At 39.5% G+C, this 15,923-nt stretch overlaps 1 protein-coding gene across 1 annotated transcript in view; it reads right to left on the bottom strand.

Annotated features, from left to right (window-relative positions):
* TYR (tyrosinase) overlaps positions 1-15,662 on the bottom strand; it is a 63,826-nt gene extending 48,164 nt beyond the window's left edge. The window contains exons 1-2 of the mRNA XM_009286275.1: positions 14,747-15,662; positions 4,581-4,797 (exon numbers count right to left, since the gene is read on the bottom strand). Coding sequence (XP_009284550.1) covers positions 4,581-4,797; positions 14,747-15,589 — 1,060 coding nt within the window. The 5' untranslated portion in view covers positions 15,590-15,662. The remainder of the gene's footprint in view (positions 1-4,580; positions 4,798-14,746) is intronic.
* Between the last annotated feature and the right edge of the window lie 261 nt (positions 15,663-15,923).

Genomic DNA, 15,923 nt, shown 5'->3' on the forward strand with positions numbered 1-15,923 from the left:
TGGTGGACTTGGCAGTGCTAGGTTAACGGTTGGACTCAATGACCTTAAGGGTCTTTTCTAACCTAATGAGTCTATGATTCTATGATTCTATGTCTGAGTCCAACTGGCTGATATACTCAGTCCCACTCTCCCTGAGGATGAATTTTTCTTTAATAAGGATTTCACATTTTAGAGTAGTTCAGGTCAGATAGATGCATTTACTTTAGAATAGGAAGGAAGATACAGATAAAAGAATTTTAAGGCCATATCCTTGCTGGTCTTTGAAGTTAGTGATGTTCTTTTGGCTTATGTTCATGGAGTTTTTCTGCCATTGGCAATCTCACAAGAAATTTTTCAGGGTTAAATCTTACATATTTTCTCAAGCAATGTTATTACTGTAATCTCTCTAGAGTGAGGTAGCTGCAGGATTTGCAGAATTTGGCTTACGGGCCTGTAGTAAATGAAAGTTTGTGGTTATCTAATTTAGACCATGTCACCATCTAGTTTTTTTCTTAAAATGACTCTTGTGGAGCTTCACTGTCATTTGGGCTGAACAGTCTTTCTAGTTCTCTGGTAATGACCCTCTGCATCCTGACAGCACTTTCTCAATGTGCAGCATAAATCTACCCAGAGGTTGAGAGTTTGAGCTGGTTGAGGAATGTTGGCTGTAGGCTAAAACTTTTTAATTAGAAGTTTTCTGTTGGCAAACTTCATTCTGAGAAACCATTTTTCATTAGCTATATGGAACACAGTGAAAATACTGAGAAAAGTTTTCCAGATGAAAACCTCTCAGAAAAAAAGGAAAATGTCCTATTAAAATGGAATTACATTTTGAAGTGTTTGATGTTTTATTCCATTATTTCATGACAGAACAGCAGTAAAGATACAAAATTGTGACAGACAGCGGAATGCTGTGACATGGCTTGACTTGATACCACGTGTCATAAGTTAATTCATGAATAATGAAAGTGATATAGAGTTTTAGAATTTTTTTTTAACGTTCTTTTGTCACTTTCTGCAAAACTTAAAAGGCACTGATTTTCATTTGAAGTTGCCATGAATAAAATAATTTCAAATGTGGAATTTGCTCATAAAGAAAAAGAAATTCTAAGTTTTTCAGCAATCTCTTATTCTTCGGAGGTGGCATTCAAGGTGTCACACCAGAACTGAACTGCACAAAGAAGAAACCAAACTATTTCATTTGCAGTCAACTAATCAATTTCTGATCTCACCTGCTGCTTATAAAGTAGACTGATTTTCTGTTCTCTTCTTGTATCCATGAAGTGTCCAATGAAGTCAACAGTGTTCCCCAGTTAGTGCTGCGATTCATCAAATCCTATTTAAAATAATTGCTTCCACTTCAAGGGGTAAAGTGCAAACTGCTTTTAACATGTTGTTTTTCAGTCAAAGAAGAAACTGGCCTGTCCCAGAGTGAGAGGGCAACCCATGTGCTCAGCCTCAGGGCGGTGGTGTTTTATTGAATAATATTGACCATTGCTGTATATGGCTGTTGTTGTTACTCTTCAGTGACATAATTTCTGTCTCTATAGTAGCATTTTCTATTAGTCAAACACAGATTCGGCCTCCATTGGCATCTGCTTATAATGATGCTGATACCTACCCCTTTGAAGGGCAAAAAGGTGTTGCCTTTGTTCCAGTGCACTCAAGCATGGAAGAGTGTAAAATTTTGCCCAGAAGTGGTTCTTCTATGTGATCAGTTCTTCTACGTGATCACAAGTGTTTTCCATTACAGAACTAAACCTGAGGAGTAAATCTCACATTGGTGTAAATCAGGAGCCACTCAATTACAGTCACTGGCTTTGTTCTGGTCATCTTTTGTAAATCTAGAGTAACTCCAGTAAAGTCAATGGACTTACTTTGGATTTACTTTGGATCTAAAATAGATTAGAATTTGACCTTAGGTGTATTGGCACAAACTTGTGTAAACAAGTAAAGAAGGATTGAAAAGCTTTTTGCTTAGAAAAAGAAGTAAACATTAGGAACTATAGAGTGTTAGCAGGTTTGTAAGAATGCTGTCACACAGAAGTGAGCACTGGAACAATAAATGCAAGCTGGCAATTTAAGCTTGGCATCTGTACACAACAAAAAACTAAGCAGGCCATTTGTAAGGAAGGAGCTAACACAATATGGGTTTTTTGGCAGTAAAACTAGTTTAAAAACTTTCCACCATCTTTTTCAACATTAGCCATGTATTCTTGGCTTCGCATTGCAGTTCAGTATCTTATTAGCTGAGTAAGTTAGTTGACGAAACATTTGTGGTCCTGTGGTGTAAAGTTGAGTGAAAAAAAATGAAAAAAGCTGTCTCAGAATAACACTGTGTCTGATGGAATAAGCTCCATCTCCATAATAATATAGATAAATGCCTACTGAGCCACATCTGGCTAGCATTCAGACAGACTCATCACCAAAAGAGCCCCTTATCGTGAAATGCTGTGGACACAGTTTCACTCCAGTGAGCTCTGGCTCTAATGAAATGTTCTTATGGAAAGAAAGGTAACATCACTCTGTTGACCTTTACTCTCTGGCATACCAGCTCTTGGGCACTGTAGATCTCCTTTAGCTAGGCTATAAAAGTTAGACAACGATATAGGCTCTGGTAGTTGCACTGGGAGTTGGACTATGAGCAAACATGGTCACTTTCTTAACAGGATTTCCTGACCGCAGTGGTGAGCTGGAGCTTCATAACCTCAGTTAGGAGAAAGACTAACACTCTTCAGCTTCTGAAGGGTTGTTGCACAGAACAAAAGAACTCACTTGGAGGAAAATTTGATCCAGAAGAACTCTTTTCAGATGCAGTGACATTGCCATTATTCAGATTAAAGCATGACCCTCTTCAAGTGTGATTGGCAGATGACACTATGATATTAAAAAAGATCAGCCGTGACTGTGCTTGCTAGCCATGAAATTAATGTGACAAAAAGACAGCAGTAGAGAAAGGGTTTGATAGATTAATCAGACAAAACACTGATTCTGATTTTAGAGTTAAAATAACTTCTTCCTGGCTCTTTGGGAACTGTAGGTGCTTTCCTGATCATTGTGCAATTCTGTTGAACGTCTACCTTACTGCCTTTTTTTCAAAGAGCTACTGTTATTTTCAATAGGAAAATGTATCCATTTGTATCAAAGGGGTATACTTGATCTATGACTCTGTTTAGCTGTCAGTTTAGACTTAGCATTGACAAAGAGCAGGTTTTGCCCTTTTTCTGCAGTTATTCATGAATTATTGTTATTTAATGAACAGTCATGATGCTGAAATTTAGGCTTTGTAAGCAAGTGATCTGTTTTGACTCTGTCTTCTCAGTAAACCCATATGTGGCCCTGCATAACTTCAATAGACTGTGCCTTTGCTTTTGTTTACAATACTAGCAGCGTGATGGTAGACCCTCATTATTTCATGACTTGTTTGCTTTAATTCCCTTTTCTCTACTCCTCCTATTCCACCCCTTGCACCTATTCACGTACTTCATGGGGAAAAATGTGAGCAAACCTCTACTCGATTATGTCACCTTTTTTTTCCTCAAACTTCATGTGGTTCCCTTTCTCAAAGGTAGAAAGCACAGCTATGTCCAGAGCTGGAGTTAATTAATGTCTGGCTTCTCTGTTGGTTTCAGCAGACAAATTCCGCGTTTTTGACTGGTTTTAGAGAAGAAACTGGTTCACTTTTTTTTTTTCCCCAGCAAAGCTTTATGGCATTCCACACTGCATTAAGAGTAATACTGAACATATTAAAAGCTTTGCTTTCTTATCCTCACACCAACTCCTATATTGCATTGTTTTGGTCCTTGCACAGTTCCTTGCAAGCAAAAATCTCTGGGATTCATCAGAGATCCATCAAAAGTGGATCATATTTGCTTCAGCATATATATGACACTGTAGCAATATTTATTGATAATTATTGATAAATATATAATGTGCTATCCTTGTTTATTAGCAATGTAGCAAGATTCAAAAGAGATTGGGTAGACAGATAATTAAGAATAACTATTCCCTTAGCAAAGAACCCTTGTTTACTAGCAAATTAGGAACATTCAAAACAGGTTGGATAGTCAGAAAATTCAGATAAATAACTAAATTCTTTTGGAAATGATAATAAGGGTCATTTTTGAGGCATAACTTAACCCCTAATCCTTAGAGTTTGGGGAGAAGTCTGCTGTGGAGTTCACAGTGACAGGATGTAGACATACCATGCCAACTGGCAGCATCCTCTTTCACCCTTGTTGTCCAGCTTGGCCTCTGGAAGACAGTGAATTCCAGGGCAAACCTGTAACTAGATTATTAAATGATGTCTTTTTATGCAGTGCTACATTTCTTTTCTGTGCTTTGTGCTGACTATAGCAGGAGACAATATCTCCTAGCAGATGGATTTAGGGTTTGATCTAGTCTACAGTTTCTATTTTCTTATGAAATTCCTTTAACATGGTTCTTTCTGTCTGTTGCTATTCCAGGAGAAAGCATAACTTTTTTTTTTTTTCTTTTTTTTTTCCTTTTTGAGTGGTGCTTCATGGAATCAGCTCCATGAATCAGTTTAAAGACTCTAACCCCAGAGAGAATCAATTTACAGATGGAATAAAACATGTTACCTTCCAAAGTGTTTCGGAAACTGTAATTGGCCATTTTATCCATGGATCCAGATTCATACTGAGTCAGTGATAAGCAAAATTCAACTTCAGCTGAAGATGGGAGCCTTGGGGTCCTTGATTTATCATTGTTCCCAGGATTTCGCAGTATAGGCCCCTCACTTGTGGCATTGCATAAAGCCTGTTGACTGTTGTACTCCTCAGACTGAGTACAAATTACCTGTATAAAACACTTTCTATTAGCAGAGTTGCAATTGTAAAAAATAAAAGCAAACAAAAAAGGTACTTCAATTAATCTTTTTTTTAAAGGAACAAAGAAAATGTACAAAGTAATAAGTTTGTTGCAAGAATATATATTAATTTTTAAATTTTCTATGTATGATTTTAATATAAGCTGGGTTATTTCATAGAAGACACCCCTCTACTACAGCGCACATTTTTAAATAATACACTAGTCTGTATCTGAAACTACCCATGTGGACTAAGGCATCAATTCTCATTTATGCCCTTGAAAACTCACTGAGGCTAAATTCAGTGTTACCTACCAATGCAGCAGGACACAAACGGAGTTAAATCTGCTGCTGCAGTTGCTAAATGGAGGCTTTTTGGATTCAGCAGACTACTGAACAAAGCCATAATCGTAGATTTTTATCCCCATACAGTAAGAGGGGGAAATGTTGACTTGGAATATGAAAAAAAAAAATCTTTTATTCTGAAAATATCTGTCTGTGCTTTGTCAGACTAAATGGGCACTTAGTTTCGCTACATCTTGATGATGCTATATGTACAAAATGGGAAAAGATGCTGCTCTACTTAAGAGGAATGTTGTAGGGATGAACATATATCACCAGCTGAGATACCATAGTGATGGGTATTGGGAAAGGGACCTTAAATAGAGAGATGGATACAGATATTAAATACTATCAGAATCCAGCATCATCTATATAAATGTTCTGGGTTCACAGGCAAAGTCCAGTTGCCATGGCATAAGAAGTCATTATTTGTCAGATGATCTGTGGAAGCTGCCAGTCCAATTTGAGACTCCTGGAAGAGCAAAGTAGTTCAATGTAACTTCAAATGATAGTCAGCTGATTTTGCCTGAGTCAAAATCCTTCACATTTGCCATGGGTTAAAAATGCCCACACAGACTGTCAGTGTCACTAAGGTGCTGCTCAATATCTTTTTCAGCCACAATAACTTATTTGTTACCTAAGGATGTGGGTCCTCTGGTGACCATGAGCTTTTATAGTAGGTCTCACTGCATCCCCTGCTTGGCCAGTGATCGGTTTGAGAGGGAGGATTTTTTTCATATTCTGGTACAATAAACCTATAGGGAGCTAGTACAAGTACTAACTCATATTTCTACTTTATATTCAGGAATTTGCCTCGCATGGAGTCAGGATGGAGGATGGAGAAAAATATAATGATACAATGACAAGCAGAAGATCAGACTAGAGGGTTTGGTGGGTGTGTATAGTGGTAGAGCTGATGGGTCTATGAAAATGAAACAGAGCAACAGTGGCTCAAAACTCCCAGAAGTTGTTTTGTATCCCTTTCAGGTGAGGCTGAGGCTCTGAACCAAAACTGCTGTCTATTGTTTTGCTTTTTTTCTGAAAAAAACACCAAAACAAATAAAACTCCAAACCACCAGAGATCCCTTCAAAATATAGGACTCTGTGGTTAGCAGGTAATCAATGTGGTTAATGAGAACTTTGTGTGGAGAAAGAACAGGTCTCATTATTGAGTGAGACATCACAGGGGAGAAAGCACGTAACACTGAAACCTCCAGACTTCTGTCATCCTGGAGGTGTACTTCTATTTCATGGACCGAAACAATGAACAAGAAGGTGAGTGAAAGCAATCCTATCTGCTGTGAATGGGATGGAAGAACATGAGATTCTCTGTTAGTGAAGGAAGTGAGTGGGAGATTCATTTCACCAACACTAGCTGTGTACAAATTGCCAGACTGAAGCAACACTTTAGGACAACCTCTGCAGCCAATAGAGAGAGGCATCTCCGGAGCGTGATTCAGCCCTCCTAAGCCAGATGTCTGGTAGGTGAGATGTACTTACCTCTAGGGGTGCCTAACTCTCTCCATTGACTAAGTCAATGAAATAAAATGTGTAAAAAAATCAATGCAGAAACTGTCTCTGGGCTGCAGTTAGCAAGGGAAGCAAAATTAAGAGTGTTCAACCTAATGCTCTGCTTCTGCATTAGGATGGAATGAATCACACCCTGGAGGCACGGATGTGCCTCTGAAGTGACTAAAGACAGAGCCAAAGGCAAGTTGCTTTGCTGCCTAACTAACTTTTGAAAGAGTGGAAGGACACGAGATGAATCCTTTTCTAAAGTGATTTGACCACAAATTCACAGAAAATGTACGACGGAGCTGGTGATATAACCTAGATTTCTTAAGAATCTGAAGTTCTTAAATAATAAGTTTCCTATGAATTTGAATCTCATGAATAAATTATTCTCATCTTTTTTTTGAGGAGATAAGAAAGCTTATCAGAAAAATTTATCCTTAGAAACTGCTCTATTAGCTGAAATGTGCCCTAGTCTGTTAAAACTACTAAGTTGCCCTTGGAGGCTGTAGGTAGTTGTCCAGCAGAGAGTTTCATGTGCACATTCCCCCGAGAAGCTCATCACGTGGGTCAGGATTGTGCTTCTAAGAGGAACTGAGGTCAGGACTGTGCTTCTAAGAAGTCTCTTTTAAGAATCCCAACCGAGAAGGGAGAGGTAGCAACAGGGAGAGACCTACAGTTATAAACACAAAGCGTAGTTACGGTGTTGTTTTTATGATTGTTTTGTGCTACTGAGAGAGTTTATTCCCATTAGAACGAAAATAGAGGGATGATTCAGGCTGAGGGAGATGCTCTAGTTATTTCTTTGTTTATAAAAGTGCACAGTCTTATGCCCCTAGAAGTGCATTATTGAAGAAGGCAAGTATGTCTCGGCTGGTGGAGCTCAACACATTTCCCAGTTGGCACTTGGCTCGGAAACTGCATACATGTGGATTTTCTGTTCAGCTCTGTTTCCTGTGGACCTTATCTAGGTCCATATCTTCTTCTGGCTTCTCTGCCCTGCCATCTCATATCTTTTCATCCTTTCCCCACTGCCCTGGGGATATATCCCCATTGGGTCCTGAAGAGGAATCACATGCTGCCTTCAAGACGAGCTATTCAGATATTCAGACAGGGAATCTTCAAGCATGAGCTCAAATATATCTAAATAAAGGAACATTTCCCCTTCGTTCTCTTTATATATTTCAGTGGGATTTAATGCAACTGTTAATGTTATGAGGCTTATAAATGAGGTTAGAGTGCTAATCTTTTTTTTTCCATTTATGTCTCAGTGTAGCCCTGATTAACTGTCTGGCTAACCGATTTCATCCTAAACAGAAGCCAAAGGCATCTGGTAACTTATGGTCAAGAAATGCCGACATAAGGAGCAGGAATGAAAATGCTTATCTATGACCTTCTGCTATTTGTTCTGAACTAAAAATTAAAGTCTGGCCATAAAATTAACCAGGATGTTTTTCCAGAAAGGTGTAACTTGGGTAATATAAATTATGGGTCTATCCTGAAACTATAATTTGCTGTTTTACCAATCATGTGATGTGTAAGTGGTAACAGAACATAGGTCAGTTAAATGGTTCTTTCTGGATGTAATCTGCATAAAGCACACACAAAATGGGTCACATCATTGCCTTCTCTTCATTCAGCAGGAGAACTTTCTATCAGCAACATGCTGTTTTAACACATGATTTTTTGTTCCCTTTCAGAACAGTCCTGAGCCAATTACTCAGTTCACCCTGGACAAAGCTTTGTATTCAAACTACACCCAATGCCTGCTCTCCTGCATGTGTAAATTCACCAGCTCCAGGGAAATTGTTAGGAAGATGCTCTGAGGAAAAGCTTATGTAAGTAGTCAGCAGAGCAAATGCCAGTAGATGGCAGTCCAGAATACACAGCATTGCTCCTGGGCCTTGTAGCACCCAGCAAAAAAAAATCCCTCTGTGCACTGTAGTTGAGATCTTTAGCACAGCTCTTTGTATCGTTTCTTAGAAAACAGACTAAATGCGTGGAAGCATTGCTGCTGTCTCGCACTCTTTCACAAATGGGAAAGCTTTTTGTCTTTTAGTTTGCAACTGCTTGCACAGACTAGAGCCCCTGTGCCTAAATGAAGTGAATTACATTACAGGAGTCTTCAGCAGTGTTGTCCTTTGTCTGCTATTTTTAAATTCAAAGCTTTGGGGGGTTTTAGTGACAAATTCTTTTTGGTTGCTTTGGACTTATTAGATCTGTGCTCACAGGGACATGCAATACAGGGAATATATACTTGAACACTTGGAAAAAGGTGATTTTCTGTGGTATTGAAATAGCTGCTCACTTACAAAGTGATCTGAAGTTCCTTAGTTTGCTGGGGAAGTACGGCCACTCAAAGGGTTAATCCATGCCTCTGCTTCCTTTAGAGGTGGTCCCTTGCTCTGCTTCTCTTCTGAGCCCACCGAGCAAGAGTCTGCCCCTGTCCAGAAACTATATCAGCATGTTTTCATAGTGTTATGCTCCAGGTTGATATAGGCTAAAAGAACCACTTCAGACTACAGCCAGAGCAACCACATGACTTGCTTATCTGTGGCACCCATCCCAGCTCTTCCAAGGATGTGGTGTGGGCACCTCCTGGCCCTCCTTGACACATCCTCTTGTCTCCATTTGTCCTACATGAAGTCTAGACTCCTGAACTGGAGCCTTGGGTCTCACCATGCAGCCAAAAGTGATTTTGTACTGGTTCATTGCCTTTCTCTGTCTTTCTCTACTTATTCTCACACCCTTGCTTGGGAACAGGATTAAAGTGCAGCCCTCACACTGGATTTAAAACATTTGGCAATTCTAAAGAGGTTTAATTCTTACTTTTTTGGCTGCATTAGGGCCTGGCATAATCTAATCCTAATTAAGTGGCATCCAGAAGCCATTTGCTCACCAAACTGGGAAAATACAAGGAAATCCCCAAATAACCTGCAACAGAACATACTGTGCTTTGGGAGCTTGCTTTTATAGGCAGAACTTTATAGCAGACGAAAAAGTTTTTAAGAGACTGTGTATATTTATAGCTGGTTCTTCATGCACTCCCGAATATTAGCAGGAATGGAAAGGTAAAATAGGCAGAGGACTGAATGAAAAGAAGAAAATTTGGAAAGCAAAGCTTCAAAGAAATTATAAGAAACATCTTTGTGCAAGGATAAGGTCATTAATTATCTTTCTGACCCTTACAGCGTATGCATTAACTGGAGGAGCTGTGAAACTCAGGCTAAAAGGAGATGAGACAAACATGAAGTGACAGCACTGAAACAAACCCAGGGCCTTCAAGGTATTTTCTCAGCCGTCAGTAAAAGCTGGCTGAGTTTCATCTCTTTGCTCAGAGGCAGCCCAGAACTGGGGGGTAACTTACAACCATTCAGCACCTCAAAATAGTGCTGGGGTGGTGTAGGAAACTCTGTTGTCAACTACTGCCGAAATATTCATTAACGCTTTCTGGTTTGGCAGACTGTGATTCCCTGCTCTCTGGCTGTCTCTAAGCTGTACCTTTAGTGTTGCCGTCTCCACGTCTACCGCAAATTCACAAAGACACTTCTCTCTACAGGTAGGCTTCTTTTTCTGGTGAATTATTAACAAAACCCAATTTTTCTGAAATGCCTTAACTATTAATTTATACACCTCTGAAGATGTTTATCTTTTACACTACACAACTCCTGAGCTATATGCTAGAGAACAGCCAAGCAAGCACAGGCCAAACTCTGCTGTCACCCACTGGTGATCCCGTGGAAGAAGGGGTATTACTTTGAGGTTACAGTGACATAAAGAGGCTGAGGATACCCCCGTGGCTGCTCCTGCTGTGCACAGATCCTGATTCCCTGAGGCTGTGGTAATGAGGTGTGGCATGTGGAGACTTCTCTCTTTGTGATGGGAAATGTTTCAAATTTATAATCCATGTAAGCATATCATTAGGAGACCAGTCTTGATAAACTTTTATTTTACAGTTACTTACTCCATTTGGGCTGTTGGTTTTTTTTAATTTACCAGCCTGTAGCTGGCACCAAAACCTATTAAGTTGCAATAAAAAAAAAAAGTCATTGAATTCATGCGATACTCAAGCATCCACAAGCAGATGAATGTAAGACTTTGGCAGATTTAAGAATCAAGAAGTGTTGGCTTCTGGTGTTTGTATTTTTGAACATTTCTTGCAGTTTTTAAAGGTGGACATAAAATAGCGGTTCAAACGATCGTCTCAGACTATTCAGCTAGCAATACAACTCCCTGATAAACTGTGCTTAGAATTAAATAACTGTGTCTGAATAGCTAAATTTTGTATTTCTTATGAAGTCCTGTTTTCACGTAATGGATCTAAAGTACTGTCATCATTAGTTCAGGAGCATTATATCCATTTTCTATTTGTGTAACTTTTTTCCCTTTTGTAGTAGCTTTGCATTTGTGTAAGCGGTTCTGCAGGGTGATACAGAATGAAGTGCTAAGGGAAATTCTCGGTGCTTGCAACAAAGAATTGGCTGCAGGCTTACACCAGCACATCTGAGAGCAGACAGCTCTCCACGTAATGCAATTACTTCTCTCAAGTCACTCTTCTTTTAGGAGAGACAAAATACAGGGGACTAATGTTAGTGGTATAGACTGCTTGCTATAAACCTAAAAGAGCACTTACATTCTCCTGCTTTATTTTCTTCATCATCTGTCTAGCACACTGTGGGGATCCCCAAACTCTAATGTTAACTGCCAGCAGAAAGATTCTGCTTTTATTTGCAGAAGACTTTTTATGCATTTGTAACTTCACTGACTTCAGTTATTTCTCCAAATTAGTTCTGGTGCAGAGGAGAACAGAATTTCACCTACTCTTTCAGTGAGGCATAATAATTACTTCTTTAGAAAATCCATTATCGTGAATAATTATAGAGATGGGCACCAAAACAAAAAACTCTCAAAATGTCGTGGAAGATCTCCATTTCCCACATAGCTTTCTGTTAAGTCAGCATGGAATTGCAAATTTGGTAAAGCATTAGTAGGTGTCATGCAGTCCTAATTCTGAATACAACACTTGAATCATCACAAACAAGTAACTGAAAACATGAGAAGATCCTTTCCACCTACCCTAAAACATGAGCCAAGCAAACAAATAAAACCACTAAAGATTCCTAATAGTCTTGCTGGTAAAAACAGAGGCAGGAATCAGAAGTTTCACTTAGATGATAAACATGAGAAAAATGTGGACAGATAATTCATTCAGCTAAGTGGTAACAGCAGCATGTTGAAGAAAAAGTAAGGTGAAAGCAAGAATTTCAGCATGTATTCATGGGTAGCCACGTTGCCATGGCAACTTCTCAATGGAATAAAGTATTTTCTCCTTTCTTAGGGACTAAAAAAAAGAGAGATGCTGTTCTGCAAATAGGCACTTTACCTTTTTTTCAATAAATCTAGAACTATTTCCTAACATAGCATGCATTGTTTTGTTATGCTTTGGAAAGAGACTTAAAATTCTAAAAAGGACACCATATTATAGATATGTTATTCAAAAGGTTTCTCTTGCCCTCTTTTTATTTTGAATGCTTATTAAAAGCCTAAATTCCTTCACATTTCTGGATCCTCCTCTTTTTTTTTTTTCTCTTGCTGTTTAGCTACAGAGCTTGGATAATCAGCGTATTCTGCAGCAGATCTATGGCTGTTTTCTGGTTCAAGCTAAGGCTATTTTTGTTCCTTTTTGATTTTCTGGAGTGAGATTCTGATCTCTTACTTTGTGCTACTTGAAGGAACTGCATGGACTAAGTTATTCCATCATAAGCAATTGTTTAAATTTGGATTCAAAGCTAATAAAGAAATATCAGTTTGTGTTGTATCTTTGCCCCAAACTCACTGATTGAAAATGCAGATCTGTTCAATCTCTTTCATTCTTTCTCTAGATAAGGCAGCAGAGATACACATATATAGAAGATGTTAAAGGGGAATAATACCCTCTGAAGGTAAAGTTATTGTAGCCCTGTTTTGGAAATTTTGATAAAAGTGTGGCATTTCCAGAAATGGCTGAAAAATGTAAGTGATAAGCACCCATTTTCACAAATTACTTGGAAAACTTCAGCAAAGGACTTAGGAGCTCTTACATATATACACTACACTGAATGTGTTTTAAACATAGCACAATTTTTATTGTTGCACCTATTAAAGTTATACAAAAATATCTGTTAAAACAACTTGTTTAATAAAAAATTGTCTTTATTTTCAGAATATATTTGTGGGAACTGACCTTAAATTAAAAGTTATAAACCTGACTGTTTCTCAAATATATTAATTGCTACTTGTAAATTTTCTGGGTACTTATTACCAGGATGGAAAAATTCAAAGACTCTGGATATGATTAATAGTACCTTTGAAAAAACGAGCTAAACATAACTATGTGACCCCTCCAGGTCTTTTAGAAAATCCTGCTAGCAACTTGCTGGTTCCTTTATACTACCTGCCTTCTACTACCTTGGTTATCTCATCCAATATATTGTATTGATAGCTCCACTTGACACATGTAACCAGTGCAATTCTAGTTTCAGTGCAGGACAGTGTCAGATCCACTTCATTCTGGCAATGCAATTTAATTAAGTTAGGAGAGTTCGTCCAGATTCATACTGCTAGAAATGAGCAGAATCTTGGAAAATGGGATGAAAATACATGCTTGTAGTTATATCTACTTTATGGCTACACCTACACTGGTAAATTAAATGTGGCCAGGAACTTTCCTGGGCAGTGAGGCCAAATGGCACAAAATAATCCATGTCTATGCCAGTTAAACCATCTTAGCCACCGAAACAGGGTGGCTATATGCAAACATTCTCCTGGAAATGGTCCCTGAAAAGTACTTTTTTGGGGGAGAACTAGTCAATACATACAAAACGTATACCAGAGAATGTCCTAAAATAGGTCTGTTACAGTATATGGGAATGTTTGAATTTACAGGTATATACACAGCCTATATTGTTCAGAGGACCCAAATCAAGACTAAATACAGTATAACCAGCCCAGTTAGTTGACAAATCAAGTATAAATACAGTATAACCAGCCCAGTTAGTTGCTGTTTTGCAATGCCGGAATATCAGAGAGCTGCTGGAGCTTGTATCTCTTTCACTTTTCATTAAATCACTAAAACTGCCCAACCTTCATTTGGGCTGTTGCTACAGAAATAAATAGAACAAAGATAGATTTACACCAACTTAATCATAGACTTCAGTGCCAGAAGGGACTGTTGCTATTGTCATGATGGAGTGTGTCCATGGAAGCCAGTAGACCTTTGTACTGTATTTTAGGCGATGTGGCAATAATAAGCAAGAGACAAAAAAAAGTCTAGAAGCTCTTAGTGTTAGAACAGCACAGTACAGTTCAGCTATATGAGAACATATCACCTATGTAAATATGTAAATTTACCTTGCTTTAATTTGCAGTGCTTTTAAGTGGCAGGAATAGCTATTCAGTTTACTACTTAGTTCCTCTGAGCAACAGAGATTACTTCTTATATATCTTTTGAACTACTGATGTGAATTACACAGCTGGTTCTTCTGCACTCTACACATTTATTTTGTTTGTTTGTTTTTAATTTGAAAGCAAACAATCTTAATTGGATAGTTTTTAACTCTTGGATGGTAGAAGGCACTGGGAGAAGGGTAGAGCCTCTGAAAACTCTTTGCTTCTATTTCTATCATTCAGTCACCAACTGTCTTGCAATGGTTGTGTGCTAGCAATTTGTGTACATAAGTCCTGCTTTTTCTCACCTGACTGCTTCAGCAGACCCAAGCCTGTTTAGCCTGCTAAAGGCCATGTCTGGACACAAAGGCATAACTTTCCTCCTTCCACCTTAACTTTAGGTTCTTAATTAAGCAGCCTAAATCCTACAGTCAGAGAGAGAAGAGACAAAGAGGCAAATGAACAGCTCTAAATGAAGAGTAAGTCCACATAAAAGCTGATTTGCTCTCTGGTAATGTTACTTTCTCTCCAGGAACATCTAAGGGAATGCAGCACAGCTAAGCTCCCAGCTTGTGCAGCTCACTTAAGTGCCTAGAGTCAGGTAGGATAATTCCGGCACAATGAGGTTCTCCCTTCCCCTTCCCCTTGGTCTGTCCTTACCTGCCACGAGGAGAAAAATGATGCTGGGCTGAGTAAATTAGGGTTGGTGGGATGTCTGCCACCCATGTATTCATCAGTGCAGACCACACAGTCCTCTGCATCTCGCCAGTCCCAGTAGGGGATGGTGAAGTTCTCATCACCTGTTATCTTCTGGATCTCACGTTCCCACATCAAAAGAAAGACCCGATGCCAAGGCAGAAACCCTGGGGCTTCATGGGCAAAATCAATGTCCCGCCACACACTGGACCCACCTAAAAGTGTGTCTCGAGAGGCATAATAATGCATCCACACAAAGAGATCATACACGTTGATGTTTCTGAACATGGGGTTGGAGCCATTGTTCATCTGAGTATACGTGCCAGTAGCAATAACATAGTCCTGGCTAGGGGTGTTCTTTGCCAAGTTAAGGTAGGCAAGAAACTTGTCCTTCTCACTGGTGGTGAGCTGGAAGATGTTTCTTCTTGTTCTCAGTTGCCTTTCAGTGCAGTTGAGTCCTGAGAAACCAAACTTGCACTCCCCACAGTTGAATCCCTTGAAGTTGCCTTCGCATTTACATGTCCGGTTGTAAAATACAGAGGGCCAGTCCTCTCTGTCATCCACTCCTGAGAAAGGGAACTGTGGTCCCAGCGGAGCCTGAGAGAGAAGGATGTTCTGGCAGGACCCTCTGCTGGAAAGCTCCCCACAAGGGGACCCGTCTCCATCCCAGGGGGGACAGCACTCCTTCCTCAGCAAGCTCTGCGTGTTTGCACAGGCTCTGGGGAACTGCCCGGTGGACGGCTGAAGGATGACTAGCAGAAAACCCATGGCAAACAGTGACATCCTCACAGAGCAGCAGGAGAGCATCAGCGTTACGCTTCAGTGCATGGAGTGCTCTCTCTGACCCCTCCAAAGTCCTGGGTGTGAAAGAAATTCCTCCCTTCCACCAGGAATGCTTCGCTGCTGACTTCTGCTACAGTACACCCTCCAATGTCCTTCCCCATTCCTACCCTGGATGCATTTACACACAAAATACACTTCAGGGTTAATCTGATTATCACATGTTCTGGGTGAAAGCCAAGTGACTTTTTTCCCCCACCCCCTACAGGTTTCAAAATACAGGCACTTATTATAAACTTTCACCTTCTGTCTAGCACATGATTGCTTTCCTCTGGCAATTGGAGAGGAAGTAAAATTAAAA

This window comes from Aptenodytes forsteri, unplaced genomic scaffold (genome assembly GCF_000699145.1).
Source record: "Aptenodytes forsteri isolate BGI_AS27 unplaced genomic scaffold, ASM69914v1 Scaffold376, whole genome shotgun sequence".
NCBI lineage: Eukaryota > Metazoa > Chordata > Aves > Sphenisciformes > Spheniscidae > Aptenodytes > Aptenodytes forsteri.